Genomic DNA, 24,411 nt, shown 5'->3' with positions numbered 1-24,411 from the left:
TATTGATTTCATTTGAATATTGCAATATGATTGCTATGAGGTTAACACCTCTGTCATTGTTACATAATTATCATTTCTTTGTTTGTGGTGAGGACATTTAAGATCTAGTTTGTTAGCAACTCTGAAATTTATACTACGGTATTGTTAACCGTGCTGTGCATTAGAATTCCAGAACTTATTTATCTACTAGTTTCAAGTTTGTACCCTTAAACAACACCTCCCTAATTATCTACGGTCAGTACTATTAACCTCATTTTATAAGAAAACTGGACTTAGAAGTGTTAAAAAAAAGACAGAGTCTGATCCATGTAATGTTTTCTAAATATATTCTTATTGATTTCAGAGAGGAAGAGAGAAAACATCAATGATGAGAGAGAATCATTGATCGGCTGCTTCCTGCATGCTGCTAGTGGAGATCGAGCTGCAACCCAGGCATGTGCCCTGACTAGGAATCAAACCCGGGACCTCTTGGTCCATGGGACAACGTTCAATCCATTGAGGCACCACAGCCAAGTGCTAATTTGGTTTTAAAGTGTATGAACTTAATGATTATGGTATATTTAGCTTAGGCTGATATTGGTAATAGGCAAAGTGAAGAAGTTACACATATGCATGTAAAAATATACCACCTTTTCATTAAAAAAAAAAAAAAAAAAAGCCCTAAAATGTGTTTTCTCATCACATTAAGTAAGCAGTAATCTCTAAGCTTCCCTAAATTTCATTTAGACAGGATGATTAAGAGGGTCCTATTTGTAATCTGTTGAGAATCAACAAGGGAGTGACTGAGTGCTGAGAATCACCAAGAAAAAGCTGAATTTCATTATGGAAAAGACTCACATGCGCACCAAAAATTATATTCTATTAATATGTAATTTAGACTATAGGACAAAATTTTAACATTGGTTTTCTCAATTGGTGAGTAAATACACTAACTTAAAATTAGAGGAAAAGTTAGGGAAAAAAAATAAGGTAGGTGGGAGCATGTATATATAGTCAGCAGAAAAGAAGCCAAAAAATGGGCAAGAAAATTACAATATAAGAGTGTGAGAAGAATAACTGAGAAGGCAGTTTCCTCTTACTCCAAAAGATAGAGATAGGTAGCTTTGACTAGAAGATATAATCTCATTTTCTATAACTGGATAAGTATGCAAATCTAGAGTTATGATGCTGAGGTAGGTAGCTCATATTTGAAAGTGTGCCAGTTGAAACATATTAGGAATAGTGTGGGTAAGGATCATAAGTTCATGGTGGGTAAATAATGGGCAATCAGCAAAAGCTTACCTTTTCCTTGTCTATTAACATTTATCCACATTACTAGAGACTGTTAGCTAGAGCATAAAGCCAGACTCATCAATATGTTAAGCTTTCATTATTACCTAGAGTAGTGGTTCTCAACCTTCTGGCCCTTTAAATACAGTTCCTCATGTTGTGACCCAACCATAAAATTATTTTCATTGCTACTTCATAACTGTAATGTTGCTACTGTTATGAATCGTAATGTAAATATCTGATATGCAGGATGGTCTTAGAGGACCCCTGCGAAAGGGTCATTCGACCGCCAAAGGGGTCGCGACCCACAGGTTGAGAACCACTGACCTAGAGCCTTGTTGATTGGAGAGCTAGAAAATTGTTTTAAAAAGTTTTAGCAACTCATACAGGAATTTGTTTTCCGAGCAATTTTAATAGTGAACAGTACTACTGAAAAGCACTTCTGATAAATCACTCCAGATAACAGTATTTTGTTTGATTTACATTCTCACAAGTAAAACATCCTCACATAAGGCAATTTTAGAATTATAAAAATGTTGAAGGCTAGGAAAAGACTGTGTTCTCTCATAAATCCTTTTACTGTAACTTACCTCATCTAATGGTTTATCTTCCAAAGCTGTCAAATCAAGTAGTGGGTTTTTCACTCCTAAGGAAACCATTGTTTTTAACCCTAGAAAATAAATGAAATAAAGTCGATCAAGTCTTACCTTTCTCAGAAATTAAAAAACTCACTAACATCACTAATAAGTAGAGAACAGCAAAATAAATGATAGTGTCAGGGGTAAACAGTTACCTTTTTCATCTATTTTGGCACATTCTGCAAACAGGTCCTTTGACCCTGTATTTAGCCGGTCCCTGTGAAAATAATGGGACTGAAAAAAACGCGTCCAGAATTCCTTTTCTGTCATGCTGTGGGGAACATTTTCTACATATTTCATTTTTACTGTGGAAGAAAAACCATAATGGTTAGATGCTGCATTTCCATTTCTTAAAACCTCAAATTAGTTGAAATATAAACTAATAGCAAAAACTAGGTTATAAAACTGTTCAACTATATATTCTGTATATAATAATCTAATTATAAATATGAAATACAACTTGAGAGATAAGGTGAGGTATTACCTTTACGAATCTTAACAATTACAAACAAAACCTTATTTTGTACCAAGAGAGATCTGACAAGTTTTAATAATAGTACCTATTTCATAGGGTATCTATTTATATAAAAGCCTAAGTGACCATCACAACTGTACGGACAACCGAACAGGCTGTGTGGGGCGACTCGGCCAGAAGAGGGGTAGTGAGGGACGACCAAACGACAGAGCAGCAGGCTGCATGGGGCGACCAGGCCGGCAGAGGAGTTAGTGAGGGGCGACCAAACAACTGAGCAGCAGGCTGCGTGGGGCCACCAGATCGGCAGTGAGGGGTGACCAAACGACTGAACAGCAGGCTGCGTGGGGCAACCAGGCGGGGGTGGGTGAGTTGGGGACGATCAGGCCAGCAGGCAGAGGCAGTGAGGGGTGATCAGGCTGGCAGGGGGGCAGTTAGGGGTGACCAGGCTGGCAGGAGGGGCAGTGAGGGGTGATCAAGCTGGCAGGCAGAGGCAATTAGGGGTGATCAGGCTGGCAGGGAGGCAGTTAGGGGCAATCAGGAAATCAGGAAGACAGGCAGGTGAGCGGTTAGGGGCCAGTGGCCCACGATTGTGAGAGGGATGTCTGACTGCCAGGCCTAACCCAGCAGTCAGACATCCCCCGAGAGGTCCCGGATTGTGGAGGGTGCAGGCTGGACTGAGAGGACGTCCCCACCCCTGTGCATGAATTTTGTGCACCTGGCCTCTAGTTTGTGATAACTAAATGAGTCAATCTACATAGAGGCTTTAGAATGGTGTCTGGCACACCATAATGTTATTATCAGAAAGATATGCAAATAATTATATTACAATGTGATAACTCTGAGGCAGACACAGGCCCTACAGAAGGCGAGGGGGCTCATATCTATCTGAAGAAGTCAGAGGTGGTAATGAGGCAATGCTTGAGCTGAGTCCTGTGGGAGAGGTATGTTTCCTAAAGACTAAAGGTGCACGAGTGAGGAAGTGTGAAGAACAGCATATGGCTTAAGAGAGCACTGGTTGGTTAAAAAATGACTAAAGCAGTGACTCTCAACCTTGGCTGCACATCATAAATCACCAGAGCTGGGGTGATCCTATTAGGATGGTTTCTGCAAGGGAAAGGATTAAGTTAGAAAGGTCGCTCTGGAGGAAGTATAAAGGATGATTTGAGTTAGTGCTCTAGAGACTCATTTATTGATGCCTCTGGAGGATGTCATCTTGCTCAGATATGGTTAAGGGGAAATCAAGTTTAAGAACTACTGATGGAAAGAATGGGGAAGTCGTCATACCAATGAATTGATGATAATACACTACATACTAAAACCCTTAATATCTACCACATGTCAAAACTAGGTACAGTACTTCACATATTTTGTTGTACTTGATCAAGAATAAAAGTAAACTTTTTGGTTTTCATTGAAATATTACTGAATTCATCCAAATAAATATTTTAACTATCTGAAAGAAGTGATTCATCTTACCTGCGGGATAGGTCCTAAATATGGACTCAATAATATCAGAGGTTAAATTATATCTCAGACCATTACATCCATCTGTTTGGGGCCGGACATCAGCCTAAAATAATGAATATATGTTAATTAAAATACTGGGGAAAGATGTTAAACACACAACAGACACTGGACCAAGGTGGAAAAACAGACTTTCTGAATGAGTTACAGAGGCAAAGGAAGTCCCTCACCTTTATTTTTGCAGAGACAAAGAAGCCTGGCCTGTTTCATATAATCTTAGTGACCTATAAAATCTGCTTCCTTGAAAATCCTACATGGTCAAACAGGCATGTTTATGTGTGGACAAAAACAGATAGGTATAGGAGCTTTATCATAAACTTCTATAGTTACCAAAACTATAACGTACTTTACTTACTAAATAAACAAATATTATCTGACTAGTTTATTTAAGAAAGGCCTAATTAATACTAAGAACACAGAAAGATGCCAAACATATAATTCGTATTCAAATTTTTGTTAAATGTACTGCTTTGGTTCCACCAGAGTAGAGACATTTTCTAATTCTACATGTAAGGTACTCCCAATTTTTCTCTAAGATACATTTTATAACCCTTACTTTTTCTATACTATGATAGTCACTATAAATTTAACTTTTATTGTAAGTAAAATATAGCAACCATAAAAGTTATCAGAAAGCCCTAAATTTAAAAGTACTAGGGGAAATAAATATTAGTCCAATGGCTAAAAGATTCTTTTAAAAGTCCATTTGATTTCCAGCAAGTTAGGGTCAAGTCCAGAAACCAAGAAAAATAGCAAAAATATAAATTAAAAAAAAATACTGTATGTATTTATAAATATTCTAAAAGAAGACCATGAATATGGAAATGCCCATGAATTTACTTCAAGGAAATATTAAAATTTATCAAAGAAATGGCATTGTTAACACAGAATCAGGGTTTTCCTTAACCTCCGCCCCCCTTTTCAGAAATCTAGAAGGGTCACATACCAGAAATGCTGCAGAAATGCCAACATCCTGCTTATGATTGGATGTGGAAGAACTTTCTGTTGAGTTCACATTTAAACGATTGGCCCAGAACTCCTCAGCACTGATCACTTGACTCACAACAAGGTCTTTATAAAGCTGAAACAAAACAGGATCTTCTTGCAGCATCCTGGGGATAGAACATTGAATATACTGAACTTTATAGAACAAAACACCATTTAGGTAACATTTTAAAGACTTTAACACAAAATACTGAAACACACAACTTTCATTTTGTGATGATTGAGCAGCAGCAGGTCATTTTATTCATTTGTTAGTAATTAAAAGCAAAAACAAAACAAAATAAAAAAAACCCAAAACTACTCCATATTTTTGGAGGAACAAATAAAGTGGAGATAAATGGAAGTTTGAAGAAGCAAAGACTAAAACTCTTTGAGGGCATGGATATGGTCTTATTCATCTTTATATCCCAGTGATACAAAGGTCACTGTATCTGTATTTGTATTGCACTGTATTCTGTTTTACAAATAAAGGTGAATGGAGAAGAGGAAGCATGCTTAAGATTTTCCAGCAACCAATTTTTCATGGTGATAAGCACTTGGAGTCATAGCACAGAAGGCTGAAAAAGACTGGTGATGGAATTCATCTTATCAGAAATTCTCATCATTTTACATGCTTTCTCAAGGTTTTTTTTTTTTCAAGAATAAAAAGATTTTAAGTATAACAATATTACCAAAACTGTACTGACAGTATATCACAAATCAACTTTTTAACAGTATAATTTCCTTCAGGTTTCTTATTCATAAACACACTTCTAATGGTTTAGTATCTTTTCTGTGAAGAGAAGTGGGAAAAGAAATTAAGGGACCTTAGCACCTTTGAATCTCAGTTCTGTTCCTAATCAGATGTTAGGGTTCAGGCAGTTAATTTAACATCTGAATTTATACATTCTCATTTGCCCACAGCTAAATAGCTAGTAAGAAGCTAAAGTTAAAAAAACCCCAAAAAACAAAAAAACACACATACAGAGGTAAAGATACCACAGCTATATTTTTCTATATTGTACTATCAAAGTACAAGAGATGATAAATAGCAAGCTATTACTCTATGAGACCGGAGAGAACCTAGTTCTTCAAAAGGCTATTCTTTTCCTCCTTCACCTGTTTTTCTCTTCAAGTTCTTTATTAGCTTTCCTCTTGAATTTGGGCAGCAGTTGCTGAAGAAGGTCTTTCACTGCATCTCGCTCTTTGACTGCTGTGCTTTCATTGGAAAAATGGAAGTTAGTTGTGTCCCCTGCGTGCAGAACCAGCTGAAGCTGAATTTTAGCTTTTCCTTCTGGACTGATTTTCTGACCTAAAAGGAAATATGAAGTTAATTAGATGACATGCACATTGTGGAAACTGCCATACAACAGGTTACTTACTTGGCAGAAATGCACTCTTCTTAAATAAGAATCCAGAGCACAGTTCAACAAAGTCACTGCTAACAATCTGCTTCCTCCTTTAGTATTCTTTTTGTGCGGCACTTCTCACCCATGGCTTCCACCAACAAAGTCACTGCTAACAATCTGCTTCCTCCTTTAGTATTCTTTTTGTGCGGCACTTCTCACCCATGGCTTCCACCTCCAGATACTAAAGAGCTTTTATTTCCATTCAACTGAGGCAGATATCTTTAAAGCTTCCTAAACAGTCAAGTAGGAGTCCCAAATCCACCCTACACAGCTACCTCCAATTAACATTATCATTAATAAAAATGATTTGTCATGATTCAAAAACTCCAAAGCACAACCCATGGTTTACTTACTAGTTGCAAAGGAAGATATGAAATTTTACATTTGAGATTTAGTGTCACCACTTTAACCGAGTGATCAAAGCAGGACAACCTGACACAACAGGCTTTCTGAAGTGACAGAATAGGAAGTAACCACCACCCTTACAAGTTAAGACAATTAGGCATAATCATAATGTGTGATATTCTACAACCCTATACTCAGAGAAGAGACTAAAGAACTATAATTATAGCCCGGCCAGTGTGGTTGAGCGTGGACCTATGAACCAGGAGGTCATGGTTCAATTCCTGGTCAGGGAACATGCCTGGATTGTGGGCTCGATCCCCAGTGGGGAGTGTGCAGGAGACAGCCAATCAATGATTCATTCTCACTCATTATTGATGTTTCTATCTCTCACTCCCTCTTCCCTGAAATCAATAAATCAATAATATACATATCTAGATAATATAGGAAAATATATGTGTGTGTGTATATGGATATAAGAACTATAATTATATACATGAATCTAGATTGAATATTGGTTTAAAAAATCACATTTCTAAAAACATTATTGTCCCTACTGGGACAATAGGGGAAATATAAAATGGCCTGAATATTAAAATTTTTGTGGTGTGATATTAGAAGCAGCCAAAGTATACATAAACAATAAAGCAAATATGGCAAACTAGTAACTGTACTTTTTTGTTAATCCTCATCCATGGAGGATATTTTTCCATTGATTTTTAGAGAGAGTGGAAGAGACAGAGAAAGATTGATGTGAAAGAGACACATCGATTGGTTGCCTCTCACACACGGCTCCAGGATCAAGCCTGCAGCTCCCTACGCTCAGTCTGTAGGCTCTATCCACTGAGCCAATCTGGCTAGGACAATAACTGTACTATTTAGGTGGGATATGTTATATCGTATATGTTGTACCATTCTTTAAAATTTTCTAAATGGGTGACTCATGGTAGTATGAATATGCTGCCTAGAATTCTCAGCCCTAACCAATTTTTTTCAATGAAGATGCTGCTTCCAGACCAACAGTTCAGATGAAATATCTTAACGTCAGCAGCAGCAATATGAAACAATTTACACTGTCAGCCAGCCTGTCCCAGTATCCAATTCCTCCAAATAAATCACCCCTACGCTTTTCTCAGTCACGGCTTTATCCTTGCTCTAGCTTAGCTCTTGCCTCTGAGAGGCCTAATTTTGAAGTTTTTTTTTTTTTTTAAACAAGATTAACTGCTAAATTTCCCCTTAGTAATCTATTATTGATAACTTTCAATAGTTTCAGAAATGGGCATTCTATCAATAATTCACCTTAAAATGAAAAAATGATCTGGTGCAGATCTAGGTTTTGATATGTGTTCTCCTCCCCAATAGCCTAGAATTGTGGAGACATAGGAGGTAGGCATATTCTTTATTGCACACTGGGGATATGAGTATGTTTTACAAATCTATTAAGGGCTAGCCTGCTAATACAGGAAGTTCCTAATTTATGAGTCTATTGTAGTACAAATGATAGTTGTAAGACTATTATCAGGAACTTGATGAGGCATTTTTCCACAGAAACAAAGTTTTATAAGGAAGTGACGTTACCAGGATAGTGGACAAAGACTGGATAGTTTAGGCACTACTGAATTATGATAGATTTTACATAGTATTTCCTTTTGAAATTAAGATTCTAAATTATTTCAATGGAGAAAGATGAAGATCTTGGCCATTTCCAGCAACAAATAGAGATCCTTGGGCAACTGTTCATACACAAAGGACATTTGTAAACTGAGCACTTCTAAGTTGAAGGTTGTCTATTTTTCGAGGTGTCATGTTTCTTGAAATTTACGCAAAATTTTATCCAGGTGAAGAATTTTATATCCAGGAAAAAAAAATAAATCCGTATTAATAGTCACAGTTAAGATAACCACAATTTGTCAAGGACTTTGTTGCCCAGACTTCCTTGGAGTCACTCTTATACAAGATCTTTAGCTAGGTGAACTACAGAACTCCCTTTCAGAGGAAAGGTCCTAAATCTCAGGATTCGCTTGATGTTTTTAAACCTAATTATTATTGAGCCATTGAGTACGGAACCTTTTGGGTAATATTTCAAAGTTATTCTTGCTAATTTGGAAAGAGAAAAAGAAAATAAAAATAATATGCTCTGTATTTCTCTCATGTATAGTCAGTATAAAATTGAATATCTTCTCAACAGACGATAGCCACATAACTAAAAATTAATTAGACAACTTGCTTAAATGATACAATTTTATTAAAGGGCAATCTGGTATCATCTATCAACATTTTAAGTGCATGAACCATTTGAACCAGTAAACCCAGTGCAGAGATGTATCCCATACATCATACATACAACCTCACAAAGGTATTAGTACACAGATCTATACAACATTATTTGCAACAACAAAATTCTGGAAACTTCCTAAATGTCCTTCAACAGAGGACTAGTTAAATACATAATTGTATATCCATTTGGTGAAGGTTTATATAGCCCAACTGGTGTAGCTTAGAGGTTGAGCATTGACCTATGAACCAGGTGGTCACAGTTCGATTCCTGGTCAGGGCACATGCCCAGATTGTGGGCTTGATTCCGTGTGGACATGCAAGAAACATCATTGATGTTTCTCTCTCTCTCTCCCTTCCTCTCTGTAATCGATAAAAATATATTAAAAAAAAAAAGATATACAGATATCTTTATATGTGGTAGATTTACAGATGTAAAGTTTTACATATATACACATTCTATTAAGTGCAAAAGGCAGTTTATAGAATAATATATATTCAGTAATCCCACTTTGTAATTATTTTTATGTGGTTGATTTTTTTTTTTGGACATTAAAATAAAAAGCCCACAAAGATTTTTATAAGCAATCTTCTAAAATTACTAAGAAATATGACTTACACTTAATATCTCCATACATATGGCTGATTGTAAATCTATCTTTGCCTTCAGGTGCCCAAGCAATTCTTTCTGCCATGAGGTATAGAGCTCCATCCTGCTTCTTCTGACGCACCTTCTTTACAATCAGCAAGACTTCTTCAGATGAAGTTGCCATGATGGCTAGAAGGTGCTAATGGAGACAAAAAGAGTTCACATCTCAGTTAGGGCCTGATTTATTGACTTCTAGAGTCCCTTCCAAATCTAAAACCTAAACTAATAATGAGGGGGGGAAATCTCTTCCTTCATTCAAAGTTGAAAATACAATTATATGGCATTATTCCTTAAAATAAAAATTTTTTTCATACCATAGGTATGAATTTACATTAACAGTTTATAACATTTGGCAGTTTTCAAACCACTCCCACATATGCTAATCAGAGTATTTTCAAATTATTTTTATTTTTCCCAGTTATAGTCTTAAAATCTTAAAATGTATGATTTGACTACAAATGTGGTCTTTTATGTAATCTATATTTAGAATTGTAGAACTTCAGAATTACACAGGAGTCTAATAAATATTTAGTTCAAATTGTTTCAACTGAAACAACTAAGGGCCACAGGCTTTCTGTGACTATTCCAGAACCACTCCCAGAGCTGAAACCACATGCACATTTCCTAATTCTTGGTCTAGGTTTTGTCCCGTATGCTTGAAAAATGTAAAACCTGCCGAACTGGTTTGGCTCAGTGGATAGAGCGTCGGCCTGCAGACTCAAGGGTCCCGGGTTCGATTCCGGTCAAGGGCATGTACCCTGGTTGCGGGCACATCCCCAGTGGGGGGCGTGCACGAGGCAGCTGATTGATCTCTCTCATCGATGTTTCTAACTCACTATCCCTCTCCCTTCTTCTCTGTAAAAAATCAATAAAATATATTTTAAAAAAAAGAAAAAAAAAAAAAAGAAAAATGTAAAACCGAGTCAAAAAATGTTTTCTCCTTTTTATTATTCAAAATGTTACAGATAATGGCACTGCATTTTGGACTATAATAGTCAAATCAAAGGTTGTCTTCCTGACTACAATCTTGTTTTCTTATTACTAAATGGAAAGTATTAAAATAGCAGCTGTAAAGAGAAAACAGAGAAATAGGGCTGTCAGATATAATATAAGATGCTCAGGTAAATTTGCTTTTCAAATAAACAAATTTTTAGCTAAACTATTTCCCAAATATCAAATTTATTAAATTATTTGTTGTCTAAAATTCAAACTTAACTGAATTTTGTGTATTTTTATTTGCTACATTTGGCATCACTTTATAGATTCTAAAAGGCTGGGGGCAGCTCCTGTGTTGAGCGTCTGCCCCCTGGTGGTCAGTGAGCATCACAGTGACTGGTCATTCTGCCAGTCAGTCTATTTGCATATTAGGCTTTTATTATATAGGATTAACATGCACTTTCATGAAGATGATGCTTTACAATAATTTACAGTATCAACTTTTCTGCCCCCCCAAACCTCCAAATAAACAAAACCATTTCATTAAGTTTCACAGTGCAAAAATTCTTGTCATTTGCTGTTTTCTACTTTTTCTTCTCTATTGGTTCTCCTGTTTCTACCTTGTGTTAGTTATTTGGTTAATCCTCACCCAAGAATACTTTTCCCATTGATTATTTTTTTTAAATTATAACAAGTGGATGTTTTCTTTTTTTTCTTTATTAAGGTATTACATATGTGTCCTCATCCCCTCATTGCCCCCCAATCCCCCACTCATGCCCTCAACTCCCTGGTGTCTGTGTCCATTGCTTAGGCTTATATGCATGCGTACAAGTCCTTTGGTTGATTTCTCCCCCTTACCCCCAACCCTTCTCTACCTTCCCTCTCCATTGATTTTTTTTTTTTTTAAGAGAAAGTAGGAGGGAGTGGGGAGACAGAGAGAAACATCAATGTGGTTGCCTCCCATGTGTGCCCCGACTGGGGCTGGGAATCGAGTCTGCAACTGAGGTACATGCCTTTAATCAGACTCAAACCTAGGATTCTTTGGTCTGCAGGCCGACACTCTAACCTAGTGGTTCACAATGTGGGGCACAGGCCCCATAGGGGGGCAATTTGAGAATGAGTTATTAACAGTGAATTTTTTGCACTTCTTGTGGTTCTTGGGGCCTCATATACAGCATACACACACACACACACACACACACACACACACATATATTTATGTATTTCAGTTCTCTATTATGTTTTAAAACATTGCTATTTTTCATATCATTTCATGTTATTATTATTTTTTAACAATTTCTTAGTGATTTCTTCCTTAGTACTTCAACTGTCCTTTTGTTCTTTTATTTTTCTCTTTCATGGGTGCCATGTTCTTTGGAAGCTTGTTTAAATCAAGTTAATGGCCTTTTAGGCTTCCTCCACATGAATAGGAGTTCAATTTTTGAATAATAAGAATTATATGTCATAGGGATATCAGAATTTTAGAAATGCTTAGGTGGGGCATGGCCAAAAAAAGGTTGGGAACCATTGCTCTAACCACTGAGTAACTGGCTAGGGCTATTTTATGCTTTTTAGAAGTATGTTCATCTTTTTAATCTGACTCCTCTATCTCTTTTCCCTTCTAGCTTTCTTATTGTTTCCTGGGATGTCATCACCACTGTCCTCATAAATGTTAGACCATTTTATTGCCATATCCAGCTCTGGGTGGGGAGGTTTCGTCTCAGTAGTGTAAGTCTCCAAAGGTGGTGCAGTTTGACATCCACATTTTGAATTCCTTTAGAGGCTTCTCAGGTGTCTTGACACTGCCTCTCCCAGTCTGTTGATCAGACTGCAGAGAAAGGCTGGGCCAGTCATGCTCCAGAATAGCTTATGGGTCCTGGCAGCCACTGTTCTGTCTTGTTCCCACAACCACCCACTGCCTTTGCAGGATCCAGGGCCCTGGGACTGGTCTCCTCCAGCTGGTTGTTTTCCTCCTTGTTAGAGAAGCTTGAGGTGCTGCTTCTGTAAGCCTCAAAAGAGCTCAGAGGGTCCTTCTCCTCAGCTACCATGACAGCAATATGCCACGACCCAAAAGTGAAAATTTAATACTTAATATTTCAGATGCCACTTTCTCCATCTTTTAACAATCAAATGTCTTCAAATGCTCTCCATATCTTTGAGAGTCATTTGTATATATGGCTAATTTGTTACCTAGGAAACAGCCTGGTGCCCTCCCACCTTTCTCCTAAATCCTGGGAATCTTAAATACCCAACACAAATGCTAGAGGCTTGAGTGTGAATGTCTGGAATATGAGGCCAAAAAGGACTCTGAGGAAAGATCCCATGATTGATAGGGATGAAAAATGCCACATATATGCCATTTCTGAAGTAATGAATAGTTTTCATTCCCAAAGAAACAATTTAAAATATAATTTTAAAACATTTACTTCTTCCAGCTCTGGAGGGGAAGTTTCTAATTTTAGAGAAGCGAACACATCTAGGTGTCATAATTTGCCCCGAGCAAACAAGAAGCTTTACTGAATTCTTACTATGTCCAGGTATTGGGACTAAATTATTTATAGGTGTTATCTCATTCAGTTCCCAGTTAACAATCCTGAGACAGGTGCTATTATTAGTTCCATTCTGTGGATAAAGGAAACTGGGTCTGAGAAATCAAGGTATTTTCCCAATACATCAAGGAGTAGGAGAACTGGGTTTCAATCTGGGTCAGACTGACCTTGGAGTTCCACTATGCTATTCTGTGAACATTTAGAATTAGAGGAATGGATATATACCCAATTTAATAGTGGTTACCTACAGTGACAGGATTACAGACGATCTGAAGATACCTTTTGTTTTCTGGATTTCTATAATATATTATTTCATAATGAGAAAAGTAGTTTTTAAAAATGTCTTTGCAGAAAAAAAATGTCTTTGCAAGAGTGTATCCCTATCAAACCATATGTTTGTTAAGGAAACATGGAAAAGTGTTAGGTGTCTTAGTATGGGTAAGAATTAAAACAATTTTCAATTTTTGTAATATATGTATATCAATTATTTTACTTAGCTTTAAAAATTTAATCCATAAGGAAAATTTATAACATCTATGGAACCATTAAATACTCTAATATTCATTTTCTAATATTCATTTTAATAAACACTTAAGTATCAACATTTTAATAAGCCTGTCTGTATTATGTAAAATTATACTAATTGAATTTTAGGAAACATGAATTAAAATCTGAGAAAGATGGGGAGGATAAGCAGATAACCGTAAGATAATTTTAAGTTCATATATGGAGGAAAAGCAGTGAGCAAGGACAGTTGATAGAGCCAGTCCCCAGTTAACTGGGCTACAGGCACACATAAGTATTAGCTTTGGGGTAAAAAAACTTTTCTGAGATGGAAGGTATGGAAGAAAAGATGAGTTAAGAGAGAAACTGAAGTGGAGGAAAAATTAGATGAATAGAATTGACTTTATTAGCTACTTTAAATCAATTGGGAAAAACATAGCCTCTTATGTACAGCGTGGGACAAAAGTAGTTTTGCAGTTGTTCGTATGTAAATTAATTAATACAATAATTAATAATATAATAAACTTTTTCATACGCACAACTGTAAACAAACTGTTGCCCCATCCTGTATATAGCATGTAAAACCATTTATATGAAGCCTTAGCTAGTTTGTCTCAGTGGGTAGAGCGTCAACCTACGGACTAAAGGGTCCCAGGTTTGATTCCGGTCAAGGGTACATGCCCAGGTTGTGGGCTCCATCCCCAGTGGGAAGCATGCAGGAGACAGCCAATCAATGATTCTCTCTCATCACTGATGTTTCTATTTCTCTCTCCCTCTTCCTTCCTCTCCGAAATAATAAAAAATATAAATATATATATTTTAAAAAAACATTTATATGAAAATCCACTAAGGGGGAACTTTAAAAATAAAGTTTGCTTATCAAATTTCCCTGGTTATCTGTAGTAACTTTAATTGTGCTAGGACCAATTTTAGGAAGTTTAATAGAACCAGTAGGGGTATCAGTAACTTCTGATTTCTAGACTTTTCTTGAAGATAGTTCCTTGAGTAGCAAAAACTTCCCAGTAGAGTTCTATAAGAGTCAAATAGCAAGATCCTTCGGTAAAGTCATTAATTCATTTTCAGTGAAATATTTACTTGCCTGAAGCTAAATGTACATGCCTTGCTCTGAGCCTTTGTACATTCTCCTTCCTTCCCATTAACTAACTTTTACTCATTTTTTCCCTACTCTAAGCTTCAAAGTTATTAGGCAAGGTCTTCTATTCTTCTCTTTATAGCACTTATCACAACTATTATTAATTTTTAAAGTAATTATTTTAATGTCGATCTCCCCTTGACACACTGCAAACTTCATAAAGAAGGGCAGAGACTACTATATTGTGTTCAGTGCAATACAAGCACCCAGCAGCCTATTTTGGCCTATAGGAAGAGTTTAATAAATATCTACGATACCTTCTTAAGATCTTTGTTAACAGAAGGATACAATCTTGGTAAGACACAAGAAACCTTTGCACATACATCTGCGGCTAATTCCAGGAAGCACTATTACTTTCTTCTCACAAATCAGAGGACCATTCTTCATAGATTCCAATAACTGGCTTATAAGAAAACAGGGATAGGAAGAAATTGAAAATATTCAGCAGAAATCTTTAAATTACTGCATCTCTATATTTCCATTACCTACATCCCCTTTTCCAACGGCAGAGGTAAATGGGGCAAAAAAAAAAAAAAAAGAAGAAAAAAAAAAAAGGAAAAAAAAGTAACAAGTGAAATATAAACTCCTTATCTATCACCCTCTAAAAGAGCTGCTGTACCTGCCAGCATACAAAATGGAGATTTGGAATACTGTTTGTCATTAGGCAAAACAAACTTTTTTAAACAACTCAGTATTACAGGGAATAAGACCTTGAAAGTATGTAAAGAGTAACCCAAATGTATTGTTTTAAGGATAGTTACACACACAAAGCAGATATTAAGAGGGAATAACTAATGTAGCAATTTTAAGACCGAGCACTTTATCTTACAACAGTACAAGGAGAGGAAGGAGGAGGAAAACGCTACAGAGAAATGCAAGATAGAGGGAAAGACGTGCTCATATTAACTCATAAATACTGCATGCAAGAGGACAATACCAAAATGGAGAGAACAATCGGTTGGCAATCACAGTGGGGAAATGAGGGTCTATTGGATGGCTGACACCGCCACAGCGGTGGTAGGGAAAGAGGAAGGAGGAAAGGTACACAAGAGGCCTCTAGCAGCAGTAACCCCGAGATAAAAGTGGTCAGAATGCTAGGAAAGCAGAAGGTACACTTGGCAACGTTCCAATGGTAGGGAAAAACCAGCAGCACAGGAAAACAGGGCTGAAAGGTGGACAGACCAGTCGGTGAAGACATGTCTCCAGGGCAGTGCACACAGGAAGCAGGCATAACTGACTGGAGCCCATCATTTGGTTCACTGCTTTTAACCGACTCGTGTCTCTCTGCACCCACCTCCCTAGTATTTTTAAAAAGCTGTCTTTACATTTGCACTACCACATGTATTTCATACCACCTAGAAGAGACTCGGTATCACCCATCGATCTGCTGCAATGCTAACAGGTGTACTGGCCCCAAATTCTCCCTCCCTCCTTGCCAAATGCGGGATTCAGGTCTGCTAAAAGGCACACGTTCTCCCCAGAGCCCGGTCCCTCTGAAAGCCGTAGGCCTGATGCTAGAGGTTATCTTCCCTCCTGCGGTGACATTTCCATTTCATCTGTTCTAGTTTTGACTTTGCTTTACACATGAGGATTCCTGGTAAGATTTCATGGGGAGGGATTGTTCCACTTCTTTTTGGAGTCAAAGCACTATGCTTTTGTATGTTTTAAAATCGGATCTTCTAATGGGGAAAAGGTTAATTTTTAAAAGTCTCTCTCCCTCTCCCCATTTCACAGGTCCTAAAACGGATGTTTGAGAGTCAACTAGATAAACGTTCTTTAGGCAATAATTACATATCCCCATGTGTTGGTGATCTATTTTTAAGACGATCAAGCCGGGCCCAGTCCAAACCTGGGAGGGGTGTGTGGGCTGGCACACGAGTTAAGGCTTTCAAAGCGGTAGGACTGACAGGCGAAGCACAGCGTGCAGGCACCGAGGCGAGAGCTTTTTCTCTTACAGAAACCGAAAGACTTAACAGCACGTTTCCTAACGGGAAGGGTTCCCTTGCGAGGGAGAGGCCTCCACGTCCTTCATTCCCATGAGCCGTCCGACCCCGGCTTTGGGGGAACGCTCTGGACCCTGCTCTCAGTAGAGGGGAAGGCTTCCTGCAGCAAGTATATGAAGGGTCGCTTCTTCCCCGCTTCAGGATAATAACGGGCTGCCCGGAATGCAGCGTGGGAGTTGCAGGGACGGCGACAGGGACACAGGAAAAAGGGGCAGAATCCGCGCCGTCCAGCGGCCCCCAGGCCTGTCAGCTCCTCACCCACCCACCCATTCCCATTCTTTGGTCTAAACTTACCAGGTGGGAGCTGCGGCCCTGGGCAGGGAGTAAGAAAGTGGGATGGGTCCGGTCGAGTGCCGCTGCGCTTCTTAGCGACGCTGCCGGGAAGAGTCTGAAACCCAGTAGCCGCCGCAGCCTCCGCTACCGCCTCTGTTACTGGGGGGTCTCGCCTCCATCGCTGGCTGCGAGAACTCTGAGGGCACGTGACCGGAAGTGCCAGGGCGGGCCGGCGGGGCACGTGACCCCAGCGCACGGCCGCCATGACACCTTCCGCTGGTTCCCTCCCTCCCCCGCCGGAACCCGCCTGGTTTCATTTTCTCTCGCCGGCTTCCAGCGGGGAAGAGTCCCGGAATCCTGGCTGGCTCACCCCTTTGGCCTAGAGTTCCTCCGGTCCCGGTCGGCGCTTTCTCTTCGGCCGGCAGCGGCCCACTAACTGCAGGCCGCACAGAGCGTAATTGCGATGGCGAACTGAGGGGGAGGGACCACGCGGAAGCAGGGGCGTAGCCCGTCACGTGACGAGGAAGTACCGTTAACTGCGCTGTCCCCGAGTCCTCGACGCTCCGGGATGACGTAAGCCTGGGCGGGGAGGAGTGAGGGGAGGGGCGACGGGAGAGACCAGCTCCTGCGTGCCTCTCAGTGTTCGGTGAGTGTCCGGCGCCCAGCCTGGAGGGACGGTGTGAACCGCTGCAAATTGGGGGCTACTGTCCTGGAGATAGTGGTGCAGGACTGGGACTTGGATTTGGAAATTGGTTACCGAGGCTCCTCCCCTTAAGAGATGAAGACGGCATTAGAGTTTAGCTGTTAAAGTTAGTAGTTCCGCTAGGCGGGGAGGTTTTCTGGTCGGCAGGGCCTGTCTCCCCCGCGGGGACGAGGCACATCGAGTGCGCGAATGAGTGAGTCGCTATTGCTGCCCGCGGTGGAGAGTTCTCTGATTGTTACTTCTTGGGTGGGAAGACCCAAATCTCCTCCTTTCCCTTCAAACAATAACTTTAACGTTTGCTTCCTTTCTTCTCTTTTGCCTCCTCTTCCATGCGAAAAAGAGGATGCTGTGATTTGGATTTGGTGTGAGCAGCAAACGCTGGTTCATTAGCAAAGTGAGTACAGCACTAGGGTGATGAGAGAACTTTTTCTCGATCCTACTACTCGATTGTAGCAACATGGAAAGGTGATTAGGTTTTGGACTCAGGAGAAGTGGATTCTAGCCTCACCTCCACCTTTAAAACCTCTGTAACCTTGGGCCAGCAAACCCCTCAAGAATTTGTTTCATTAACTTTGGTAAGCATTTATTATCCCCTTCTGTTGGCTTAGTTTTTTTTTTTTTTTGCTAGGCTGGAGGTGCGACAGACTTAACAGAAGAACTATTTAAACTTAGGTTTCCAGGAAGATAGGATTTTGTTTGACGGAGGGAGATTCAAGAAACAGCCAATATTAAAATTATGGAGGCACAGAATGTTGACGGGGAGAAAGAGGAACAAAAGATAGCTTCATGTAGTTGGAGAAGAGGAGAGAGGATAGGATGGAAGATGAAGCTGGAGAAATAGGGCTAAGATCATAGTTTCTGTAAGAAGGGTAGCTGTTTATATGAAGGTTCAGATGGAGCTTTTTTTAAAAAAAAACTTAAACAGAAAATGTCACACATAGATAAAAATACGATAATTTAATGAACCCTCATGTACACGCCATCCAACTTTAACAATGATCAGCATTCTACTGTTCTTGTTTGTACAGAGCTTTCCAATTTCTAGGTACTTTTTATAGCCATTGTCACATTTGATCAATAGCAGCTTTCAATTTGAGCTCAATTCTACTCTGTGTAGGTAGGTACTGACCATTTTATGTGAAAATTTCTTTGAGTTGTAGTTGACCACTTGCTCTGTTGAATCGAAGTGTGGTATGGCAATTTTAAAAACACATCTGATGCTATTTTAGGTAGTAAGATAGAAACTTAGTGTCCATATCAAGTAGGTTAGTGTTTCTACTCTATTCTGTTATCTAACTACTTAAGGAGTATTATGTTCAGTTCTAGGCAACACATTTTCGGGTAAAGTGCCCGTGTAGAAGGTTGACCAGAACAGAGAAGAACTGGGACATTGTCATGTAAGAAATGACTGGAAAGCTGGGAATGTTAAATATTTAGAAGACCTGATAACACTTTTCAAATACTGAAGGGTTGTTTTGGAAGGAATAAACTTATTCCCATAAACCAGCGGTTCTCAACTTGTGGGTCGCGACCCCTTTGGGGGTCGAACGACCCTTTCATAGGGGTTGCCTAAGACCATTGGAAAACACATATATAATTACATATTGTTTTTGTGATTAATCACTATGCTTTAATTATGTTCAATTTGTAATAATGAAATTGGGGGTCACCATAACATGAGGAACTGTGTTAAAGGGTTGCGGCATTAGGAAGGTTGAGAACCACTGCCATAAATTATAGAATCCACAGTTAGGAATATTTAGTAAATGCTATAAGTGTTCACGTTTCAACCCAATATTTAAAAAAAGACCTTATAATACTGAGAGCTGGAGAAGTGGAATGGGCAGCTTCAAGAGAGGAAGCATTCCTTTTCCAGTGCTGAAAATGTTCAGAGGTCCAGGTTACAACTAATTTCTGAGTTAGGTGGGTTTATGCACTTTGAATCTTCTTCCACCTTGAGAATTTTGGGAAGTGGGACTTATATTAAGCCTGAAAGGCTGGGTGTATTTGAATAAGTAGGTGTGGAGGGAAAGGAGTCATTTCAGGGAGAGAGAAAAGTATACATTTGGATTTGGCTTAACACTATCACCCAACAACTGCTCTTGAGAACTGATATTGCTTATGCTGTTTCTTTTCCATCCTTATCTCCACTAAGTCTTAAGAGCAAAATGGTTTTTTACTCCATTAAATCATAACTTCCAGGACATTCTCTCTTCACTGAGATCAAGGCCAAATGGCCTATCAGCTGCAGTTTGAAGATCACTAGTAGAAGAGATCGATACTGTGGCCTTGATGTCAGTCCTTTTTTCAGGATCTTGTACTGTGGTTTTATCTTTTTCTTGTATCTTCAGATCCTTTCATTTTAGAGACTCTTTTCTTTTAGCTAGTACCTAAACTGTTTTGAGTTTTGCCTGGTCAGAAAGCCAAGAATTTGTTTTCTTTCCACCAGATTTATTTAGTAATTGTTATCTTTACTTCCTCACCATCCATCCTTCTCACATATCTACCCACAGGACTTCACAGAAATTATGTGATCATCCAACACAAATTTTCCAATACCTTTATTTCCTTCCAAATTAAAATTTGTTCAGGTTCCTTGGTTTGAGATTCAAAGTGTTTTCTAACTTATGCTTGAATGGCTATTCCAGCTTTATCTTTCATTATTCCATTGCTTGGATCCTGTGTTTCAACCAAAGATTAAATTTATATTCTCCAAACATATTCTATACATCTTTGCTTATTGCTGCCCCACCTGCTACCCTCACCCATTTTCTTCTGATAAAAGCCTGTTCAGCTACCAGGGCTATTTCCCTTAGGAAGTTTTCCATGGTTCCTTTGAACTCGTGATTATCTCTGGTTTTTAAGTTCCAATATAGCACTTTGCTTATGTTGTCCTTGTGAGAGATGTGTTTATGTGAGAGAGATTTGTTCTTTTTTTTTTCCCATTTGAATTTAAAATTATTGATTTCTGGTATTTTATTTGTCCTGTTCCCACTGCTATGCCTCATATTTTACTAAGTACTCAATAAAATGTATTAGTGGGGGAAAAAAGATTTTTCTTCGGTCAGGAATTCTCAAATATTTTAAGTATGGACATACCTCACTTTGCTTTATTGTGCTCCACAGATGTTGCTTTTTTACAAATCGAAGACAAGCCCTTACACCAGTAAAAAAGATTATGACTCATTTTATTGCTGTACTCACTTTATTATGGTGGTCTGGAACCAAACCCGAAATATCTTGAAGTATGCCCGTATAGGATGCCTAAAGATTTTTCTTTTTTTGAATATTATTCTCCCTGCAGAGGTCAAGATGTTACTAGCATATGCTAGATACTTATTGCTAGAACATAAGACTATATTATGTGTATGCAATAAAAATATCTTAAGCTTGTATGTGCTTTGTCACTAGAAGGTATGCTCCATGAGCGTTAAACTTTATTTTGTCTTCTTTTGTTGTCCCTGGGACCTAGAACAATGCCTGGCACATAGTTTGTGCTAGGTACATATTTGTTGAGTAAATGAATGAGTGAATTTATGTGTCTCTGAAAAAACACAAAGTGTAAACAATCAAAAAACAAGTATAAGCAATTGTTTCTCTAAAAAATTTTTTTTATTCATTGATTTTAGAGAAAGGAAAGGAGCGAGAGCGAGGGAGCAACATTGATTTGTTGTTCCACTTATTTATGCATTCATTGACTGATTTGTGTATATGCCCTGACTAGGGATTGAACCCACAACCTTGGCGTAGCAGGACGACGCTCTAACCAACTGAGCTACCCGGCCAGGGTAAGTATTTGCTTTATATTCTTAATTTGGCAGGTAACAAAGGATTGGGAAAATTTAAAATTAAGGGGTAGACTTTTCTTTCTTTTTTTTAAAAATATATTTTATTGATTTTTTTACAGAGAGGAAGGGAGAGGGATAGAGAGTTAGAAACATCGATGAGAGAGAAACATCGACCAGCTGCCTCCTGCACACCTCCTACTGGGGATGTGCCCACAACCAAGGTACATGCCCTTGACTGGAATCAAACCTGGGACCTTTCAGTCCGCAGGCCGACGCTCTATCCACTGAGCCAAACCGGTTTGGCAACTTTTCTTAACTTTTATTTATTTCCTTTCTTTGGAAATTGATGTAATTTGACAAAAATGTATACTTGAGAGTTGTTGAACAGTTAAGAACTCTTATTTTAGTTTACAAAGTCCTCATTGGGTATTTGGCATTTGCTACCTCACTATCAGGTCTCTTACTAAAGTCCTTATTCCTCTTCAAGCTGTAATTACCTGCACTTGACTTCTCACTTACTTAGTAGGTGCGTTCATTTATTCAGCAGATACTTAATGAGCTCCTGATAGGCAGGAGAAAGAGATCCAAAGGTCTATTCCTTTAAGCACTATTAAATTGTTGACTGATAACCATTGAATTTGCTGATAAGGATTTATAGTTAGAGGCCTTCTTTGAAAGTTGCCCTTTAATGAAAGACACTTAAAGACAGAAGATGATTTACAACTTAAATGCAGCTAGGGTTGCTATTTTACCGTAGAGGAGCTTGACCAATTTTCCTCTTAAATCCTGCAGTGTTTCTCAGATGGTGTGTCTCAGTGGTTGAGTGTCAACCCCTGAACCAGGAGGTCAGGGTTTGATTCGAGGTCAGGGCACATGCCGGGGTTGCAGGCTCGATCCCCAGTAGGGTATATGCAGGAGGAGCTGATTGATGTTTCTATCCTTCTCTCCCTCTGCCTTCCTTCTCTAAAATTAATAAAAACATATTTAAAAAAAAATCCTGCAGTGTCCATTCTACCTTCTCACACTGTTAGATGAGTGGGGTAGGATTATGGAGGGCCTTGAGAATCTGGACTTACTCTGGGAAGTTTAAAATCAGGAAACGATGCAGTACAAGCTGATGTTTGCATGTTACCTATGCGTGTTTTCTTTCCACCTAAAGGCTGAACACCTCCAGAGTAGGGATTCTTGTCCCTGTCTTTCCTGTGTTCTTTACATACTCATTAAATGCATGTCAAACGAGTGCTGAGCTTCTTAAATTATGTTTTTTCAGGTTTAATTCAGGAATCCTGTGCCTATCACTCAACATAGTTTCAAGTTTCCAGCTAAATGACTTTTGTGCCAGTCATACTAGAGTCCTACACCCATGTTCTTGCAGAGTTTGAGTCTCTGGATCCATTACTTTCAGCCCTAAGGCTGGACTCAAGTCGTCTAAAGGTGAATTTCTTGATATGAATGATTCACATTCATATTCATATGATTGTGTGCTCTCTGTTACATGTGCCTCCTGCCCTTTAGTTCTTTATGTTTTATGGAAACTTGAGTATTACCTATACTAGTATTAAGCATTACTGTCTATATAGCATGTTCATAGCTTTCTTTTATTTTTTGAGCTATCATTTGAATTCTTTCCTGTCCTTGGAAACCATGATATTGATTGCTGACTTTTCCCCTCCTCTCAGTAATCTTTCTGTCTTCTCTCAGGAAGTAATGTATTTGATTGAAAGTAAAATAGTATAAATGAGTTTTGAGCAACATGAACCTCTGCTGTTAAACTAACCTCATTCTAAAACAAGGAATTTGATGTATACTCCATTTTAGGGAACAGAGCAAAAGTTATTAGTTCTGTAGCAAAAGTTGTTATCGCATGTGCTTCCCTCAAATACTGAGTTCTTTTGATAAACTCAGGAATAACATGGTGAAGAACAAGTCTCTTAACCAATTTTAAAATAATTTCATTTTTACACTTTTGCTCTCACCCAAAGTACCATTTTAGCCTCTGAGCAAAGGGAGAATAGGAAGTAATGGGCAAAGTAATATGAGCAACAATTATAAGGGTCGATATCAGACATGTTTTTAGCTGCAAGTTACAGAATACCTTACCAATAGTGGCTTAAGCATTAATGGTGTTATTAACCTTGTTGGAGGTTAGTATTTCTGGGTTTAGTGTTGTGGCCCAGTGATTTCCACGAGGACCCGGGCTCTCCATTTTCTGTTCTACCATCATCCATATGTTGGTTTTTAGTCACAGTTGCAAGATAAGTATCCTGGCTCTAATCTTGATGTGTCCATTAGTATCTCAAGCAAGAAAAGGGGGGCCAAAGGTAAAGGCTTTCTTAGTTTTTGGACTCTGACTTTTATCTGGGAAGGTGGGTTTTTTTAAGAAGCCCCATTGTTTTAGTTTTATTAGCTGGATTTGAGCCACATGACTCCCCATAACTGCAAGAGAAACTGGGCGAGTGTTTAGGTTTTCTAGCTTCTGTGGTGGAAAGCAGCAAGGTTGAAGAGGGTTGGGAATGTCTGTGTGTCAGCCAAGCAACAATTTTACCACGGGTACAGCCTCGCCACTGCTTTCTCTGGTGGATAAGGAGAGGAATCATCAGAGTGAGGGTGTAGGGGAAAATAGTACGTAGTGATCTTTATCTGTTTCCTCTGCAGTCTCACTTGCTCTAAAAGCTTTGGATGTTTGTGTTGATTATACAAATGCGAAATTATTGAAGTGAATAAATGATTAAAGTGGTGGTGTATCCCCTGGAGACGTAATTGATCCTCCATCATTGTGGTCAGAGTTGGAATAACCAAGCTAAATTCTACAAGAGATGAATTACTCACTTATATAATTGAGCCTATTCAGCCATTTTGAGATTCAAAAATTAACAATTTAAAGCCAAAGTGTTCTTTCTTATGTATTTTTCAGTACACTAGAATGAGAGCATGAGTG

At 38.7% G+C, this 24,411-nt stretch overlaps 2 protein-coding genes and 1 pseudogene across 16 annotated transcripts in view; 1 reads left to right on the top strand and 2 right to left on the bottom strand.

The window, feature by feature from the left end:
* Positions 1-17,144, bottom strand: part of GTF2H1 (general transcription factor IIH subunit 1) — a 34,175-nt gene extending 17,031 nt beyond the window's left edge. The window contains exons 1-8 of one of the 3 annotated variants that reach the window (XM_059709090.1): positions 17,004-17,144; positions 14,964-15,109; positions 9,535-9,703; positions 6,010-6,202; positions 4,853-5,018; positions 3,859-3,952; positions 2,063-2,212; positions 1,860-1,939 (exon numbers count right to left, since the gene is read on the bottom strand). In XM_059709090.1, coding sequence (XP_059565073.1) covers positions 1,860-1,939; positions 2,063-2,212; positions 3,859-3,952; positions 4,853-5,018; positions 6,010-6,202; positions 9,535-9,688 — 837 coding nt within the window. In that variant the 5' untranslated portion in view covers positions 9,689-9,703; positions 14,964-15,109; positions 17,004-17,144. The remainder of the gene's footprint in view (positions 1-1,859; positions 1,940-2,062; positions 2,213-3,858; positions 3,953-4,852; positions 5,019-6,009; positions 6,203-9,534; positions 9,704-14,963; positions 15,110-17,003) is intronic. The other 2 variants (XM_059709091.1, XM_059709089.1) reach the window with 2 other exon arrangements.
* LOC132241037 (UPF0690 protein C1orf52-like) lies at positions 11,337-13,481 on the bottom strand (annotated as a pseudogene).
* A 274-nt stretch (positions 17,145-17,418) lies between the features above and the next one.
* Positions 17,419-24,411, top strand: part of HPS5 (HPS5 biogenesis of lysosomal organelles complex 2 subunit 2) — a 37,086-nt gene continuing 30,093 nt past the window's right edge. For 4 of the 13 annotated variants that reach the window (XM_059709086.1, XM_059709085.1, XM_059709087.1 and 1 more), the window contains exons 1-3: positions 17,635-17,791; positions 21,315-21,473; positions 22,744-22,907. In XM_059709086.1, the coding sequence (XP_059565069.1) occupies positions 22,800-22,907 (108 nt within the window). In that variant the 5' untranslated portion in view covers positions 17,635-17,791; positions 21,315-21,473; positions 22,744-22,799. The other 9 variants (XM_059709077.1, XM_059709082.1, XM_059709076.1 and 6 more) reach the window with 9 other exon arrangements.

The sequence above is a fragment of the Myotis daubentonii genome, chromosome 9, assembly GCF_963259705.1.
Source record: "Myotis daubentonii chromosome 9, mMyoDau2.1, whole genome shotgun sequence".
Taxonomy (NCBI): domain Eukaryota; kingdom Metazoa; phylum Chordata; class Mammalia; order Chiroptera; family Vespertilionidae; genus Myotis; species Myotis daubentonii.
Note: the sequence above shows the minus strand (reverse complement) of the source record. Positions and strands in the feature narration are given on the sequence as shown.